The sequence below is a fragment of the Antechinus flavipes genome, chromosome 1 (genome assembly GCF_016432865.1).
Source record: "Antechinus flavipes isolate AdamAnt ecotype Samford, QLD, Australia chromosome 1, AdamAnt_v2, whole genome shotgun sequence".
Taxonomy (NCBI): Eukaryota; Metazoa; Chordata; class Mammalia; order Dasyuromorphia; family Dasyuridae; genus Antechinus; species Antechinus flavipes.
Window position 1 is genome coordinate 97,831,413 of NC_067398.1, and position 17,561 is coordinate 97,848,973.

At 31.5% G+C, this 17,561-nt stretch overlaps 1 protein-coding gene across 3 annotated transcripts in view; it reads right to left on the reverse strand.

Moving 5' to 3' along the window:
* The window catches only part of CCDC171 (coiled-coil domain containing 171), a 451,802-nt gene that overhangs the window by 121,558 nt on the left and 312,683 nt on the right, over positions 1 to 17,561 (reverse strand). For all 3 annotated transcript variants that reach the window (XM_051987110.1, XM_051987103.1, XM_051987118.1), the window contains one exon: positions 7,694 to 7,825. In XM_051987110.1, coding sequence (XP_051843070.1) covers positions 7,694 to 7,825 — 132 coding nt within the window. The remainder of the gene's footprint in view (positions 1 to 7,693; positions 7,826 to 17,561) is intronic.

Below are 17,561 nucleotides of genomic sequence, written 5' to 3' on the forward strand. Positions count from 1 at the left end.
AAATTAAAGTAGCCATGTTCACTAAAAGGAAAAACCATAAATATTCAACAAATAAAGTAAAATAGTAAAATAATCTTTTTCAGTATGCTCTTATTCTATGCAAAACTAGAAAATCATCTTCACTAGTATCTTATATAATTTTAGTGACCACAACCACAGAATCACACAGATCAGTGTTACTCAATTTCACTGAAATCTGATGTCCTTGCACATCTAGAAAAATTATTCAAAACTCTCAGCTTGAGGTTAAAGTAAGGAAACAAACTTTGCAAAGGACATTCATGTGCACATATACAAAGACAAAAAGGTGAAATGATAGTATATATATATATATATATATATATATATATATATATATATATATATATATATATAATATATATATATATATATATATATATATATATATATATGTACTTCCTGAGAAAAGAATGTAGCACAAAAAAAAAAAAAAAAGTAGTCTACCAGGATCAAGTATCCAATGGACCAGTTAACGATTTAATTTATGTGCCAAAATTCTGAGGATTTTTGGTATCCTATATATAGGTCTGGGCAGCTAGGTGACAAAGTAGATAGCATGCAGGGTCTGTAATTGTGAAATTCCAAGTTCAAATCTAGCCTCAGCCACAAATTCTATATATGAACCTAGGCAAGTCATTTAATCCTGTTTGCCTCAGTTTCCTCATCTGTAAAATGATCTAGAAAAGAAAATAGCAAACTATATCAGTATCTTTGACAAGAAATCTCCAAATGGGGTCACAAAGAATTGGACATGACTGAAACAACTGAACAATTAAGAAAAAAAAAACTTACCTAGGTCATTTGGGAAGTGGAGACAAATTTATATAAGGTTTTTTTTTTTTTTAAACCTACTCTGCCAAAGGCCCTGTTATGATTTTAACTTTTCCTCAGAGTAAATTAAGATACAATAAAAAAGAATTGTACAAATCAAAAATAGTTGGAAATAATTCATTTTGAACTTATCAGGTCAGTCCACTGACATCAGTACCTTTGGAAGGGAATAATGCTTTCAAACTTTTCACCTGAGTAAGGAGAAGAAATTAGAGCATTCCCCAAAAATATGGTGGAGGTTATAAAAAGGCTTATTTTTCTTATTCTTCCATTTCACCTGGCCTTTTGAAGAGTTTTATCAATATAAAAGTACTCCCCACTAGTCTCTCAAATGCAAGTTACAACATGAGATGATAAGCACAGGAACTGGACTTCAATTTCATCAAGAACTCCCACATGTGGAAACTTCTTCTATCAGTATAAGTTGGCACCTCTTCTGCAACTTGAAATTGTCCCCAGTCATTGGCACGTAAGTCCTTGCCCAGGGTTACAAAGATCATATTTATAAAATCTAATATAGTTATACTAGCATTATACATACAATATTTAAGCTCTCCCTCTGAGTTACTTAGCAAAGAGAGTGCTAATGGAAACAAATATTAACTTATTGTCATGAAATTCATATACAAATTATTCCTTAGTCATGCAAAATATCAAGCTTTACTACACCTACTGGGCATGTCTCATGCCCTGCAGAAATATTCATCATAAGATCTTAGAACTGAAAGAAGTTGTAAATATCATCTATTCCCATCCCCTCATGTTACTATTTGAAAAAACTAAGACAGAGGGAAGTAAAGTGACTTACTTGGCCAAGATTGCTTTGTTAATTAATCACAGAATCTAAAAATCAGGAAGAGACCATCTGGTCTATATTGTACTGATCATAAAGTCCCCAGACAATACTGCTGCCAAGGAGACCACCAGCCCCTGCATAAAGTCTTCCTGATGAAGAGGCAATCTCACCCATCCCACTGTGAGACTGCTCTTATTGTTAAGTTTCTCTTCCCATCTAGTTTCAATCTGATCCTCTGGACTTCTCTACACTTTGCTGCTAATTCTGTCCTTCAGGCCAGGCAAAATAAGTCAAATATCATTTTTCTAAATGACAGCCCTTTGGATACCAATCTGCTTGTCTACAGGTTTTTTCGCTGCTTCTCTAGAGCCTTCTTTTCTAAAACTATGGCCTCCAAAATAATAATCAGGTGAAAAAGTCCTTTTTTTCCCACTGAAAAATTCTCTTAAATGCTTGTGACTTTGTCCCAAGAGAATCATCCAATGATACTACCTGTATTTCTTGCTGTTCAGTGACTGAAAAAATTATTTTCTGCATGGAACATACATGTTACAGATGACAGACCCAGGTCTAGAACTCAGGTCTATTTAAATTCAATCTGGCATTCTTAGGTTGAAGCTGTCAAGCATTTTAATGAGACAAAGAATGGCATGGTGTCAACCAACCACCAAGGATTTATTTGGGGATGAACTATAGCTTCATCAAGCTAATTGATTTCATTGCCACTGGGAAAAATAAATAAGTCCTCACTAGAAGTGACTTCTATTCTTCTGAAGGGCTCTCTCATTATTTGTTTTACTTCTCAAGACTTGTGCTTCCCCCACTTTTAAAAATGTCAGGTATTATGTACACTGTTTTAAAAACTGTATTTCTCAAAATAATTGGAGAGGCCTGAGTATTACAAAACCAGAATTATTGATCATTCTTCTAACATATTTTAAAGTAATGATCCACTAAAAGGGAAATGAAAATAAGGCCTCCAGCAACCTCAAAAATGTACACACACACACACACACACACACACACACACCATGAGCACAGTCATGGAAGGAAAAGAACACAAAATGACAATCAGCTATTTCAAAAGTCCCAGATACTGGAAGTAAAAGGAATGAAAGAATGACTTTTAGGTCCTAACACAGAAAACTGAAAGTAAAATTAGAGCTAAAAGCTAAAAGTACCAAGGTCCAATGGGAAAGACATCTGACAATATTAGAAAACTGTGTAATAAATATGCATATAGAACTACAAACATCACAGGGGTAAGTAAATATCTACATCATGGTAGCTCTTGAGAGTATGTACAGTATAATAACTGATATTTATAATGCCAATACTGAGCCACCAAGAGTTAAAATACGCTTACGATAATCTGTTTACATGATGATGTACTTTATGAAATTTTGATTAAAATATTTACATTTTTAAAACTTAATTTGCATAAATGAGTAAGCTTCAGTTATCTGGAAAATAATTAAAATACATTATTATTCAATAATAATGTCATTAATTATGTGAATATTACTATTATCATACAAATTAGAATAAAAATCTCAAAACTGCTCACATTTTTAAGTGAAACTGCTTATATGCTCTTATGTTTTAAATACAACCAAAAAGTGTTTAAAAGATTTTATATACTTTTTTTTCAAAGATCATTCTACCAAATAGCATAATGACATATAAAATCCTTAGTATACCTAATAATACTTGATAGTCTACATACAAACATTATCTATTTCATACTTGGATAGAAATATTTTTTATCCAACTTGCTATACATTTATGATTTAAACTATCTAAATATGGTAACTGAATATGAAAAAAAACTTACCTTTTTTTTGGCTATCTTAAGAAACTGCTGTATTCCAACAGTTAGTTATATTACCCAGACTTAAAAACCATACCAAATAAAAATTTTCAATTATGTAGTAGATTAGTACTGATTACAAGAATATGATGATCTGGTTTTTAAGTATTCTTAAATAAATAACTTCATAATTAATCCTTATTTTTTAAAAAAGTTGTAACTATTTATAGAATACAACATACCTAACAAAGGGTGATTGTAAAATGCCAGCCTAATTTTTATGCATTTTGTAAGAGGTTTTGTTGTTGTTGTAGTTGTTGTTGTTGTTTTGAATGAAGTGAGTCAAAGTACTGAAAGTCATATTGTCTGAGAACAGGCACAGTTTATGTAATACCAGCTTTCTAAGCTTGCCATTGTGTTTGGTTAACTCAATTGGTTAGAACATGAGTATACAGGTCTCAAGGTCATAGGCTTAATCCCTGTACTCGTCATTATTTCTGTATTGGGGTGAACGAATAAGATGAGATCAATGAACACTATAGTGGACAACTAGAATTATCTTTGTATTCAATGGAGAAGGATATGTTTAAATATGAGTTTCTGTACACTTAATCCTTGACTTTATAGACTGTAAAGTATTCCAAAAAGTGAGCTGATGATGTTTATGATGCAATTATTTTTTATCAGTGACTTCCCAACTGAGGTTGTTAACTTGTGTCATTTTTTTTCTTTTTGCAGTTTGGGGTTTTCTTCTCTTTTAAAGAACTGCAACCCAGTACCTCGTGGCAGCCTTGGGTGTTGATATTTGGGAGATCAAGGTCTGGCTAAGATTTTGCTTCTATGCCTGTAGGAGTTTTGACTGCAGCAAAGGCAGCATCTGGAGCCCCTAGCAAAGATTGTGTCACAGGAGACATACTTTGATTGACACATCAAGTGACATGGCAGCTTCAAGAGGGGGATAAGCTATGCTCTCCTTGATCAAAACAGTTGTGATTTAAAGCCTTTGAGGAAACAAAGGAGGAATCAAATGGAAAAATATGGAAGAAAAGAACCCAAATCAAACGTTCTCCCAAATATGCAAAACAAATAGGCTGTAAGAGAAATTCTTAGAAATGAGAAAATCAAGCTATTGCCACCTTAGTGCATCCATTATAGTCTCCTAAAATCAAGGAGTCAGCTACATTCTCTTTTTCCCATGTAGCACATATCTGTATGCAGATAAATAATGAATTAACCATTCATTCCTCCCTTCCTTAAATAATATCCAATAATTTTACTTCTATCAGAAATATGCCAGGAATATAGGTTTACCTTTTTAGACAGCATAAGCAACAGCATATTTGCTGGACCTTCAACCTCCTCAAGTCAGGATTATTTGAATTAGAAGAAATGGTGTGCATCATTAGTTCCACAGTAACCAGATATTGTTTTTTCCTCATTAACATGTCCTTGTGAAAGCCAATTTTTATATATATACACACACATATATATTACCTATAGAATTATTCTGTATATAAAAATAGAAATGGGGAACATTTAGTAATGTTAATGTCTGAATGATTGCCTGACTCAAAGAGAAATTATTCTATATCTGCTGATTTGTCTACAGAACTATATGAACTGTGACCTACAATATCAAACACAGATGCACCAATATCATTTCATAAATGGAAAAACAAAATCACTCCATGAATTTATAATGTTTTACTCTTATCATCCAACATGAATGTCTGAACTTGTCTTACATAATACTAATACTTCATATGATTATTTAGTGCTCTTTTCCCCTGAAGTGTATTACAAACTAGCTACTGGTACTTGTACCAACTGGTACAAGCTACAAGTTACTTAAAAACAAAAAATTTGATCACAAAGATGTGAAGTTTTCTGGAATAGAATTTATAAACTTTTTATAAACAAATATATCTAGAGATTGACATGCAGAGGAATTGAAATCCTGTAAAAACTCATGAAATGTTGAAATAGGTAGTACTTTGTATTACTACTTAAATTAGGACTTAATAAGGATGTCCAAGCCAAAGTCTTTGGTGTTTTCCTCTCATAAATCTATGAAACCCAGACCCTTAAATTATATGCTTTCCCAAGAATAAACATTTTAGAAGTGAAATAAAAGTTTTGATTCAATGGCAACTACCTCTATGCAATCACTAAATTCAGAGAAGCATATAGTGAAAGAAGGACTGAAAGGGGATTAAGAGTCAGAATTTTAGCCATCTTAGTTATATGACTCTGGGCATGTCATAACACCCTTCCTTTGGGGCTTCAGTCTCACCAACCACAAAACAGGCCAAAATCTCTGATTTTTCTTACAGTCCTAAATCTTACGATCCCAGTTTCTAGGAAATGCCATATCCAGTTTCTGACCTGTGGTACTATGGAAAGAGAAAAGTACACTTCCTAAAAAGTTATTTTCCAATAATTAAGTTAGACAGCATTCAAAAGCATTAACAAGAATATTTTGGAAATGTTACTGTTTGCATAGAATAAGAATATTTTAGGCATGTAAGGTTTTTTAAAATATATTTTAATAGGATTATGGTCACAAGCCTTTCTGTGTGTCTTCTTTGCTTATTTACAAGGAAGCTTAATCTTAAGAAGCATATAGATTCCCTGGAAATTGGATTTTTGTAAAAGAATCTGACCCTCTGAAGACACTAGAACTGAGACAAGAGGTTAGAGGTAGAAGTGGGAATAAAAAAGAAAAAATGAGGAAATGTCTGCGTGTGCTGGTAGGGTCTTGAAGAGTATGGTCGATGTTTTACGTTTCTGAAAGAATAAACACAGTTGAGTTGGGTTTGGAGATGCACAAAGACCCTCTCCCTCAGTGGAACACAAAGCAAGTGATGAATAAATAATTACATCATCAAATTTCTAAGTCACTGGTAGGAAGTGAAGAAGAATGAAGCTAAAGAAGAGAGGAGGATATACTTGGACCTGGGTGGGGGAAGGGTAAGGACACATGCAACTATAGAGAAGACAGCATGTATTTTAACCTATTAAATCAAAACTCAGAGATAATATACTTAACTAAAGAAGACTATAAGAAAGTCCAATTATGAAAGTTAATGATTATTTGTAAAATTATAAAATTTTAAGTATAGAAATATTTTTCATCAATTATATTAGTAACAGAATATCTTATGAAGGAAAGAGTACTTCTATTTGTAGGACATTAAGGATGATAGTTCTCATGACAATCTAAATTTAATAAGGCGCTGAGCAAATACAAAAAATTCTATCATGCCTGTTAGAATTCACTTCTAACATCTACTAAAATCATATAATGTCAAAGATTTAAATAGAAAATAAATAAAACAGAAAACAAATGTGTTGGACCACTAAAATGCAATTTAGAGGTGTAAGCACTTAAAAGTTTTATGAGATTTTTGGATATGTTCCTAAAGTGATGTTCATCATATAATCTATAGCTTCCTGCTATTCACAAAGAACTTGAAGAATTTTCATATGATAGTACTTTGTATTAAAAATATAATGAAATAGTTACTTCATATTTATAAAAATTCTTACCTTGAGAAAAAAAATTTATTATTATAATTTAAAGGAAATCATAATTTTAAAAATAAGGACACATCTAAATTTGCATATAACAAACACATTTCTAGAAATATGAAAGAAAGTTTCTAATTTCTTCATTTAAAAAATTTACTTTTTGTTGTTTGAGGTTTTATGACTTGGGATATATCCTGAGTTTTATAAACAAATGATTTTCTTTGGTTATGACATATTAGTTTTTAAAATTAGTTGTGGTTGAAATGAAAAATATCTATTAATAAGAAACAATTATAATTTAAATTAAATCAATATTGAGGAAAGACATTTTGAATTAAATATTTTTAAATTTTTGGCATCTGTTTCTTAATCATTTAAGACAAATCTTTTTTAATGAATAAATTGAAATAAGCTAGGAGATAATGTCTCATTGTTTTGTCTTGCTCAGATGCAAATGGCCTTTCAATGATTATTTTCAGTTGCAACATATTTGGAATATCTTCTTTTGTAAAAATACATTCTCATATTATTTAACAGGTCAATTTTCAAATAAGACTTTAATTATTTCTGAAGTGTGCAATATAAGTAGAAGAAATTTCCTTTAAGTTGCTGACCACAATACTTTGAAGCTTGCATCCTCTCCATTTAGTGCAATTTATTTTTCTACACATCTTTGTATCAAACAAGGTTATTTAGACGCTAACCTGGCATGCTACAACCTCTGGCCCGCCCTTCAGCCCTTCCAATGCAAGGGTCTCCAGGTGCAGTTTGGGTAGCTGCAGGGTGAAGTCATTCCTGCTTGCCGCAGTCCGTGACAGCGAGATCTGATCTCTGACCTAAAGGGAAAAAAACAGCATCAATGGTAATTCCCCTTCAGACACATTAACTGGGATGAACTGGGTCCCCTTGAGCCCACTGAGTGGACTTGCATTGATCGTTGGACCTGAAATCCATGAATAAATTTAGGACTAATTGATTTTTCGTTGCAAATAAATCTCTAATTCAGAGTGCTGGGGGAGAATGTTAAGAAGAAAAAGCATCTTCCTTCTGCCTCAAGTGGGATTGGGGGGTGGGGAGGAGAAACGAGGGTGGGAGTCACTTGGAGCTCTTCTGATCAAGTGGTTTCAAATTATTTTTTCACAGTCTAACCTTCAAAAAACAACACACCTTCTTTAAAAACACACACATAAAGACTCAATGGTAGAAAAAACAAAAATAAATACAACAAAGGCATGTTCCCTAATTGCTATTTTTTTCTTATTCTATTCAGTCTAGCCGGGATACTAATACTATTAATTAAATAATTAAGAGTTGTGGTTCTTTGGAAAGCAGAACTTCATTATAGTATGGGTACAAGTATAAATACAAGTATATTCAAAACAAAAGAAAAAGATCTTCCAAAAATAAAGCTTCAACTCCTGGTTCTTCTAGTAAGAGATGCTTCTGGATAATTTTTATCAATATACACTTTAAGGCACAGTAATCAACTTAGTCACAAAATTTCTGAGCGATATAACCTAGAGAGAAAAACAGTAGTAATTGTACCAAATCTATGTAGTTTGATTTTAAGTATTCCAAAGAATATGTAAAAGCACACAACAGATATAAGACCCTGTTCCACTGTCCAATAATGCAACTACATGCAGTTGGTATCACACTGCCACCTTCTGGATAAATGAGAAACTGCTTTAACAACAAAATAACATGCAATAAGAACCACTGAAACTCAAGTAAAATGCTCAGAAAAGCAAACATACTAAATATTTTAGCTTTTAACTCCCAAACTAGTTAATTTTATTCATTAATGGCATTTTTTACTTAAGATCCCAGAGTTTTCATTTATAGTCATAATTTAATTAATGTAGTTTTCCCATTTAAAGCATATTATCCCCTTTCAAATACCTATTTAAGAAATATTTCATGCTGGTGGAAAAATTATAATAATTGATCTCTTTGATAACATATATTAATAACCAAATTTGTTTATATTACACACTTTTAAAAACTACAGAGAAATATACCTGATGAAATAGTTAAATACTGAGTGGGAAGACAATATAAATTATTTTAAAAATCTTTTACCATAGAGAAACATCTTTTTACCCTTTTTATTTGGATGAATTTAAATATACTACTATCCATTTTTAATAACAATGATAAAATCATTTAAATTTTTTTATTTTTTTATCCCTACTCAGGTTCCTTGTAAAACTGCAGAAAATATTACTGATTACACAGATGAACTGCATAAATATCATACATATCTCACAGAAATATATCCACAGTGTTTCATCATATCCCCCCCCACACACAAACACATACAATGATTTCTTTCATATTCTATGTTATACTTTGTATTCTGGGAATAGAGATCCATTTATATCCCAGATTGGCATGAAGAGTTTTTGTCAAAACCTGTGGCTTCCAAACATATGCACTGTAATACAATTTTTATAACAGTATGGGCACAACATACACATAATACTATGTATTAGGTTCAGAATGTATACTTGCCTGGAACAAACATTCTCCACTGTCTTCCATCAATATGGACAGTTCTGTCAAACTTATTTAATATAACATAAAAAATGATAATTTACAAAAATACCTGATTTAAGTTTTACATTTTATGTGTACATCACCTTCTCTGCCTTTTTTGTCACCAATATGCACAGAGATAAGAGAAAACATTAATGTGGATTAAGGTACTAAGAATTTATCAACATCAAACCACTAGTGTTTTTCCTTCTACCCTTCTGAACCACAGTCAATAGATCTAAATATTTTACTGCACCCTGGCCAATTCATTGTTTGATGTTTAAAAACTCACCCAGAATCAAAGAAAATTTATTAAATTTGAGTCCCCAAATGAGATACTATTAGCTTTGAAAGTCAAGTTTAACTGCGATATTGATGATTCTCTTTTTTCTGTGACAAAATTCACCAGGGAAATCCTGGATGTCAAAGTACAAAAGCAGATTGCTAATACTGGCAAACATACATACACACACACACACACACACACACACACAAATATACACACACACATACACACACACACACACACACACACACACACACACACACACTGTATAATACACAACATACTTCAGGTATTTGTGGTCCTTCAACCAGGCCCCAACATCAGGTACCAAATATTCATCTATGAAATGTGACATACACAGTAATATTTTGAATATTCTCTTATTGAAATTTTAATATTTAAATGTCACTGATACTGGAACGTGATTACACATGATAATATAATCAACATGGTAAAGTATTACGATTTCCTTTTTTTAAAAAAAGTCACAAATTCAAGAATTAAAAATTAAAAGGAATTATAGACAAATATTTTTAAAATTGATCTTTTCCACGTTATTGAGAACAATATGTTTTAAACATTAACAATTAGAATGAACACTGGAATTATCAAAAGATAGAAATGGTCAATGAGATTGACTCAAAGCAATCAACCTTAAAACCATTTTTCTACTATTAAATAAAAACTACCATTGTTGTTTTTAACTATTGTAAAAATGAAAGAGATCCTAAAAACTTTTCCAAAATAATCATGGAAAAAAGTTTTAAGAAAAATCCAAAAATAAGACTAATAATTTTTATTTTAAAAAGGGGAAGATAATATATTAAGATTTTGGAGAAATAAAGAAGAAAAGTTCATAACTGTACAAAGTCCTAAAAACTAAGACAAGTTCAAATTTTATATAGCCAAATTATATTTAGAAAGTAACATTAATTAAAATAGAAGAATAAAATAAAAAAGACAGAGTCCCAGAAAATGTTTTCAGCTGTAGACCACATTTTTATTGTTGTAGGATTGACCAAAATATTATTATTTTTTTAAGTACAAGGTCCCGGGTTAGATTTAGTCTTTGATGATTACTAAAAACGTATGACTCAGTAGAGTAAAAAGCAACCTTAAAGACTCTTTCAACAAAGAATTTCCCATGCACATGTTAAAGCCATACATGATAATTTGATAAATGTATGAAGATGATTTTATTAAATAATATTTTGATTATTTTTGTCAAATAAGGTTAAAAAAATGGGAAATGTAGACTTGACAAGGTTTTTGTTTCCGCAAATCATGAAAAATGTCCTATAAATGATCTAAATAAAAGATGTGTGTGTGAGTGTGTGGGTATGTGAAACAGACTCCTTTGGGAGTCTGGTGAAATCTGTAGACCACTTATGAAAATGCTTCAAAATAATTGAAGGAAATTCTAATATTCAGGTAGAGGTTAATGAAAAATAAAGAGGCAATTTTTTTCTAATTAATTATTGGATACCAAGTTAAGAATACTTCTACTAAATGACGAGCAGGCTGATTTCAGAAAAGTCTGGAAAGACTTACGTGAACTGATACCAAATGAAGTGAGCAAAACTAAGAAAACATTGTACACAGTAACAAGAAGATTATATGATGATCAGCTGTGATGGATTTGGCTCTTTTCAGCAATGCAGTGATTCAAAGCAACTCCAAAAGAATTGAAAAATGCCATCTGCATTTAAAGAGAAAACTAGGAAGACTGAATGTGCATCAAAGCATAATATTTTCACCTTTTTGTTATTGTTCTTATTTTTTTTTTCCTTTCTCGTGGTTTTTTTTTTCCCCTTTTGATCTGATTTTTCTTGCACAACACGACAAATATGGAAATATATTTACAAGAACTGCACATATTTAACCTATATCAGATTGCCTGCTGTCTTGGGAAAGAGGAGGCAAGGAAAGGATAAGAAAAAATTTGAAACACAGAGTTTCACAAAAATTAATGTTAAATGTTATCTTTACATGTACTTGGAAACATAAAATACTATTGTTAAAAAAAAAAAAAAAAAAAAAAAAAAAAAAGCTTCTTCTAAAAGGATTTTCCCAAATTTTTTTTCAGTAGATAGACACAATAAAGAAATCCTCAATGAGATTCATGATTCAGCAAAAGAGATTATAGCCACCAAATGTAAAAATTAAACAATGACATTTAGAACATTAGGAAAATTTTTTTAAGATCAACACAATAACATAATTAATAATTATATGGGATGATGTGGATGGAATGAAAATCTTGGATCCTATCTTAACAAAAAAACCAATAGAGAGAACATCCTTATGAATGAGATCATCAATTCAATGAAATCCTGAAGCCTTAAATAAAAGAAGTGAAGCGGAAGAATACTGAGGGGAGAAAAGTGAATTTCATCTTATTGTGTTGAATTTGGGAAGTGAGAGGTAGGAAAAACTGAATTGGAATCACAAGCAAAATTCTTTGTTGCTATAACAAAATTTAAAGCATATGGAAGAGATCAACAAAATGTTTTTTCTTATTAAAAAACTGATATATAGCTTATACTTATTAGAGACTTATGTCTCTCTTTCTTTCTGATGGAGCAAAGTAGTATGTGATCTAAGATTTTTTTGTTTCCTTTGGCATCATTTACCCTATTATTAAGATGCTATGATCCTTTCACTTCTAATGTATTTGCCAATAATAATTATAGGGAAAAAAAAATCTCAAAATTACATTCACTTCTATTTAAAAGCAATGGCTAGCATCTCATAAAAAGCAAAACCACATTTTTTTTTCCTTTTCCACTGCTCTCTAGTGTTGATCACATAGTAGGTGCTTAATAAATGTTTTCTGGCTGACTAACTTTAGGTAATTCACCAGCTTCAGTTCTTTGAAGACTGTGTTCCATGACATATAATCATGTAATAACACTAGAAAAATAATGATATTAAAACCTTAATTTCAGAGAGAAGATTGAAGATTATTAAAAAGCTTTTCAACTTCCCAAAAGCAATCCACATCTCTCCATCACTTCTGTTGTTCAACTCTGAGCCTAATTCATTCTTCATTTATAACAAAATCTACATATGGAAAAATAAGTTCTGTTATATTCTAGAAAATGGGCATTTTTCACTAAAAGGATGGTGGAAGGTTATGAACAATTATGGCCTTGTAAAACAACAAGAAACAGTGGAAGAAAGAACAAGTTTAAAATTATTTTGACACAAGTTTCAATTCATAAAATCACATAAAAATTGTGACAAAGTGTGGAGGGAGGGTAAGATTTTTTTTTTTAAGATGCAAAATATCTGGAAAGATTTCAAGAAAAGTCTTTTCTCTATTAAAGCTATCACATTTGGAATCTGATATCACAGTCCAGATCTACATTTAGAGAAAAATATGGTACTCAAAAAAAACAAAAATAGAAAAGCACTTTGAGTAAATGGAGGTCTGTGTGGAAGATGTAGTTTTGAGTGCATGACAAGGCTGCTTCCTAAGATATATGCAGGATGGGATACCAAAGGCCAAGAAAAAAATCTTGGATATTAGTTTAATAACAACAACAACAAAAGACTAAGAATATAACAATAACCAGTTTATTTTTTCATCTACAAAAAAAACTAGCTGAGAATAATCTATGAATTCTATGAAGATATTGATATCCTCAATGAATATATTGGGAGGATACAAAGTTTTTCTGAGTAGATTTTCATAGGACATATTTTTAAAAATCATACAATTGAGTGAAAAATAAAATTCAGGACTACATTATGCTTACTGATAGTGCAAGCAGTTGCCACATTGTACAGATTCTGTCTCTATCAGGTATATCAACAAGCATTTGTTATATACTTACATATGCTATGTGAAAAGCATTGTGCTGGGTACTGGAATAAAGAATGGCATAGTAAAAGAGTTCTCCTTCTAATGGTAGAAACAATAGGCAAGCAACTATATATATAGACAAGATCTATACAGGATAAATCAGAGACCATCTAAAAGGAAAGTCACCATTATTAAGGTGGATCCGAAAGTAGTTCTTAGAAGGTAAGATTTTAGCTGAGACTTTTAAGGATGGCAGAGAAGCACGGAAATAGAAAAAAGTAAGGAGATAATTCCAGGCATGCAGAACCACCTGTAAAAATGTATTGAGTTGGAATATTTAAGGTAATGTATGAGGAACATCACTGAATGTCATTGAAACCTATAAAAATATAGAGGGAGAGTAAGGGTAAGACCAGAAAAGTTTAAAAGGAACAGGTTATGAAGGGCTATGAAAAATCAAATAGATGATTTTGTTAATTCTATAGCTAATAAAGAGCTGCAAATGTTTATTGATTGAAGAGGTAAAAGCAGGAAGGATGAATTGGTCATATCTGAACTTTAGGAAGACCATGTTGATATCTAGGTAGAGAATGCACTGGAGAGGTTGAGAAATAAGGCAGGGAAATCAACCATGATGAGGGCCTGTGCCAAAAGAGAGTAGGGGGTATATATAAGAGATGTTAAAAGGGTACAATTAACAGAACTGGCAACAAAATTGGATATGGAGATGAGAGAAAGTCGTTAAAACCACAATGGGATTTCAAGCCTACATGACTAAAGAGAATAGTAGTACCCTTGGCAGTAAACAGGAAGTTAGGAAGAGAAGTATGGAGAGAAAAGTTAATGAGAGTTCAGTTTTGAACATGTTGAGTTTAAAATTTTTATAGAACTTCCAGTTGCAATTGTCCATCAGCCAGTTGGAGATGTGGAAGTGGAAGTCTGGAGAAAAGACAGGGATGGATAAATAAATGAGAACTGTCCATAGAAATATAACCATTGAATCCACAGGAGATGATAAAATCACCAAGTGAAATGACATAAAGGTATAAAACAAAAGCACTGAGGAGAGTACCTTAAGGAACACCTACAATAAGCAAAGACTGTAACATCTTTTGTGTCTATCCCTTTCTCTCTTCTTTCCTATCTCTCATCCTAATCATACTTCCTATAACAGACTCTAAATTGTTTTTTCTCAATAGTGCTCAGTGGTTTTTCAGCCACTAAGGTGTTTTTTCACCTCTAAATAGGTGATTCTATATGAACTCTTGAACTAAAAGGCTAAAAGGCAGAAAGAAATTGAGCTTAGGTTTAGACTTCTCAAAGCATGTTCACATATATTATTTCCTTTAAGTCTTAGGACAATCTTTTCAATTAAAGATCTAGTTATTCTCACTTTATAGATAGATACATATAGATGTCAAGAAATTAATGGTTTGTCTAAGTTAGTTAGTGAAACAGTCTAGTAATCTTACCAGTGAACAAACCAAGACAAACAGTTATTAATTAATAACTGAACAACTTATTTAAGTTCTTGCTACCTCAGTTTCTCTACCTTTAAAAGCGATAATTTGCAGTATTTGCATCCTTAGATTTATAAGTACACAATAACATTTTTTTAAAAATTTAAGATTTCATAAAAGAAGTTCTCTAATGAGCTTTTGGGAAATGCTATTTAACTGATATTATAAAATGATGATATTTTTTAAATCACAAGATTAATTTGGAAAGTAAAGATAGGAACAAAAAAAAATAGTCTAAATTTTAATAGCAGTTAAAGTTTATGTTTCCCCCACACTTATATATACATAATACATACATATATTTGCATATATATATGTATATACATATATACACACACATAGAAAAATCATAACTTGATCAAGACCTTTCCTTAAAGTACTGATTGTTCCAAAGCTATATTTTAGTTACAGAACACGGACCATGGAGCATGATGGTCCCAAAATGGATTTTAACGACCTTGATCTACCAAAAAAAAAAAAAAAAAAAACCAACAACAACTTTCCAAGACCGAAAACACTATTTCACATGTATTAACTGATATTACAGTATCCTACAAAATATCTCCTTATTAAGGTAATTGCCCCAAATGAAGAAGACAGATTAAGTCTGAAATTAGTTATTTGGAGGTTTTGAACTAGAAATAGTTAAGCATGTGCAGATGACATTCTGCAATGTCTTATCTTTAGTTTGTCAAGGTTTTTAAATCCCTTTTGAGCTGGAGTACCATTTTTAGCTTGGCTAGGTCAGAATGACACTGAACAATATGAGTGATGACACACTAGACAGCTATATGGACAGAGTTGTCATCAGCAAGCCAGCTGTGCTAACACCTGTATGTCCTGCACAACTTGTCTTTAGAAGCAAGGATCAAGAAAGTCAGAATGTGAAACAGGAGGGGATAGTATGAGAGGGAGGTGAAGGTTTATGAGTCCCTTACAAAAAGTCATTTATTATATATTGTTAAAAATAGGTTCATGGAAACATAAAATAAGGAAAATCCTTTTTCAGTTTCAAATATATTAACATCCTCATGAATACCATATATCATGCTTATTCCTTTTTATATTTGTTAAAATCACTGAAAAATAAAAATTAAAAGATGCTTTTATATATACACAGAGAGAGCATATGTGTGCTGATTAAGATACTATATGATTTTTAAATCATAAAATAATGAAACTAGTTTATAAATAAACAAACAAAAACAAAAACAAAACAAAACAAAACAAAACAAAAAAAAAAAAAACACTTTCCCCACAATAATCTTGTAAGGTCATACCTTTTTTCCCTCTTATTAACCCTTTAGAATACTTATCTATTTTAAAAGATACTCAAATATTTCCAGGCAATAGTACTAGTACTATCTCCTATTTCAAACTTTCCTAAAACTCTTTGTCTGGGCTTTCCTTCACTATGCTTACTTCCTACCTCTTATAATTATCTTTACAAAGATTATACATCATCTATAAAATGTATGCTCCTAGAAATCAGGGAATTTCATTTCTATTTTTATTTTTGTATTCTTAGAATTTACCACACATTAATAAATACATTTTGAATTGCTGAATTGCTATGGCTCAGGAAGGTTATGGGATGGACACTTAATCCAGTTTTATAATTCCAAATTAAGTATATTTACCATAAGACCACACTTCAATTAAATAGAACTATCCAATTTTCCCATTCCTCCCTTGTTTCCTAGCTCATTTTATTGGTTGTTTTCAACTTCTCCTTTTCCTGCCCCCAGGAAACTTGGGACTCTACTAATGAAACAATCTTGTTTCTGTTAAATGAGCTTTCACTTGATTTTTTACCAGAACCAGAACTATACATTTCCTGACCACCAGATCCAAACCACAACAGAAAAAATCCATACCCTCCATTTCCTGCTCACCTTTTGATCATCCCCCTCTAGAATATAATCTTCTTGGGAATAGTGATTATCTTATTTGCTTGAATTTATATTCCTATCATTTAGCAAAGCAACCGGCACTTAATAAGTACTTAGTTAGGATATTTATCTATTTATATATCTATCTATCTGTCTATCATCTACCTAATATATGACAAGCACTGTATCTGATGCTAGGAATACAGGGAAAATAGGAGTTTCTGCTCTCACAGAACTTACATTCTTTTAGAGAAAAGTCACCTGTACACAGAGAAGCAAATATGAAATACAAACAAATAAATATAGAGTAGTAGATGGGTGGGGGAAGAAACGGGAGATACTAAGAACCAAAGAGAAGGCAAATAAGTCATCTGCAGGAAGAACTTGAGTTGAGCCCTGCAGGAAATTAGAACATCTATGAGGAAGAAGGAAGGAGGGAGTGGAATCCAGAGTTCAGGGAGAAAATGCTGCATGAGGAGAACATCTATTATGTACAAAGTACTCTACAAATAGTACCTCATTTGAATC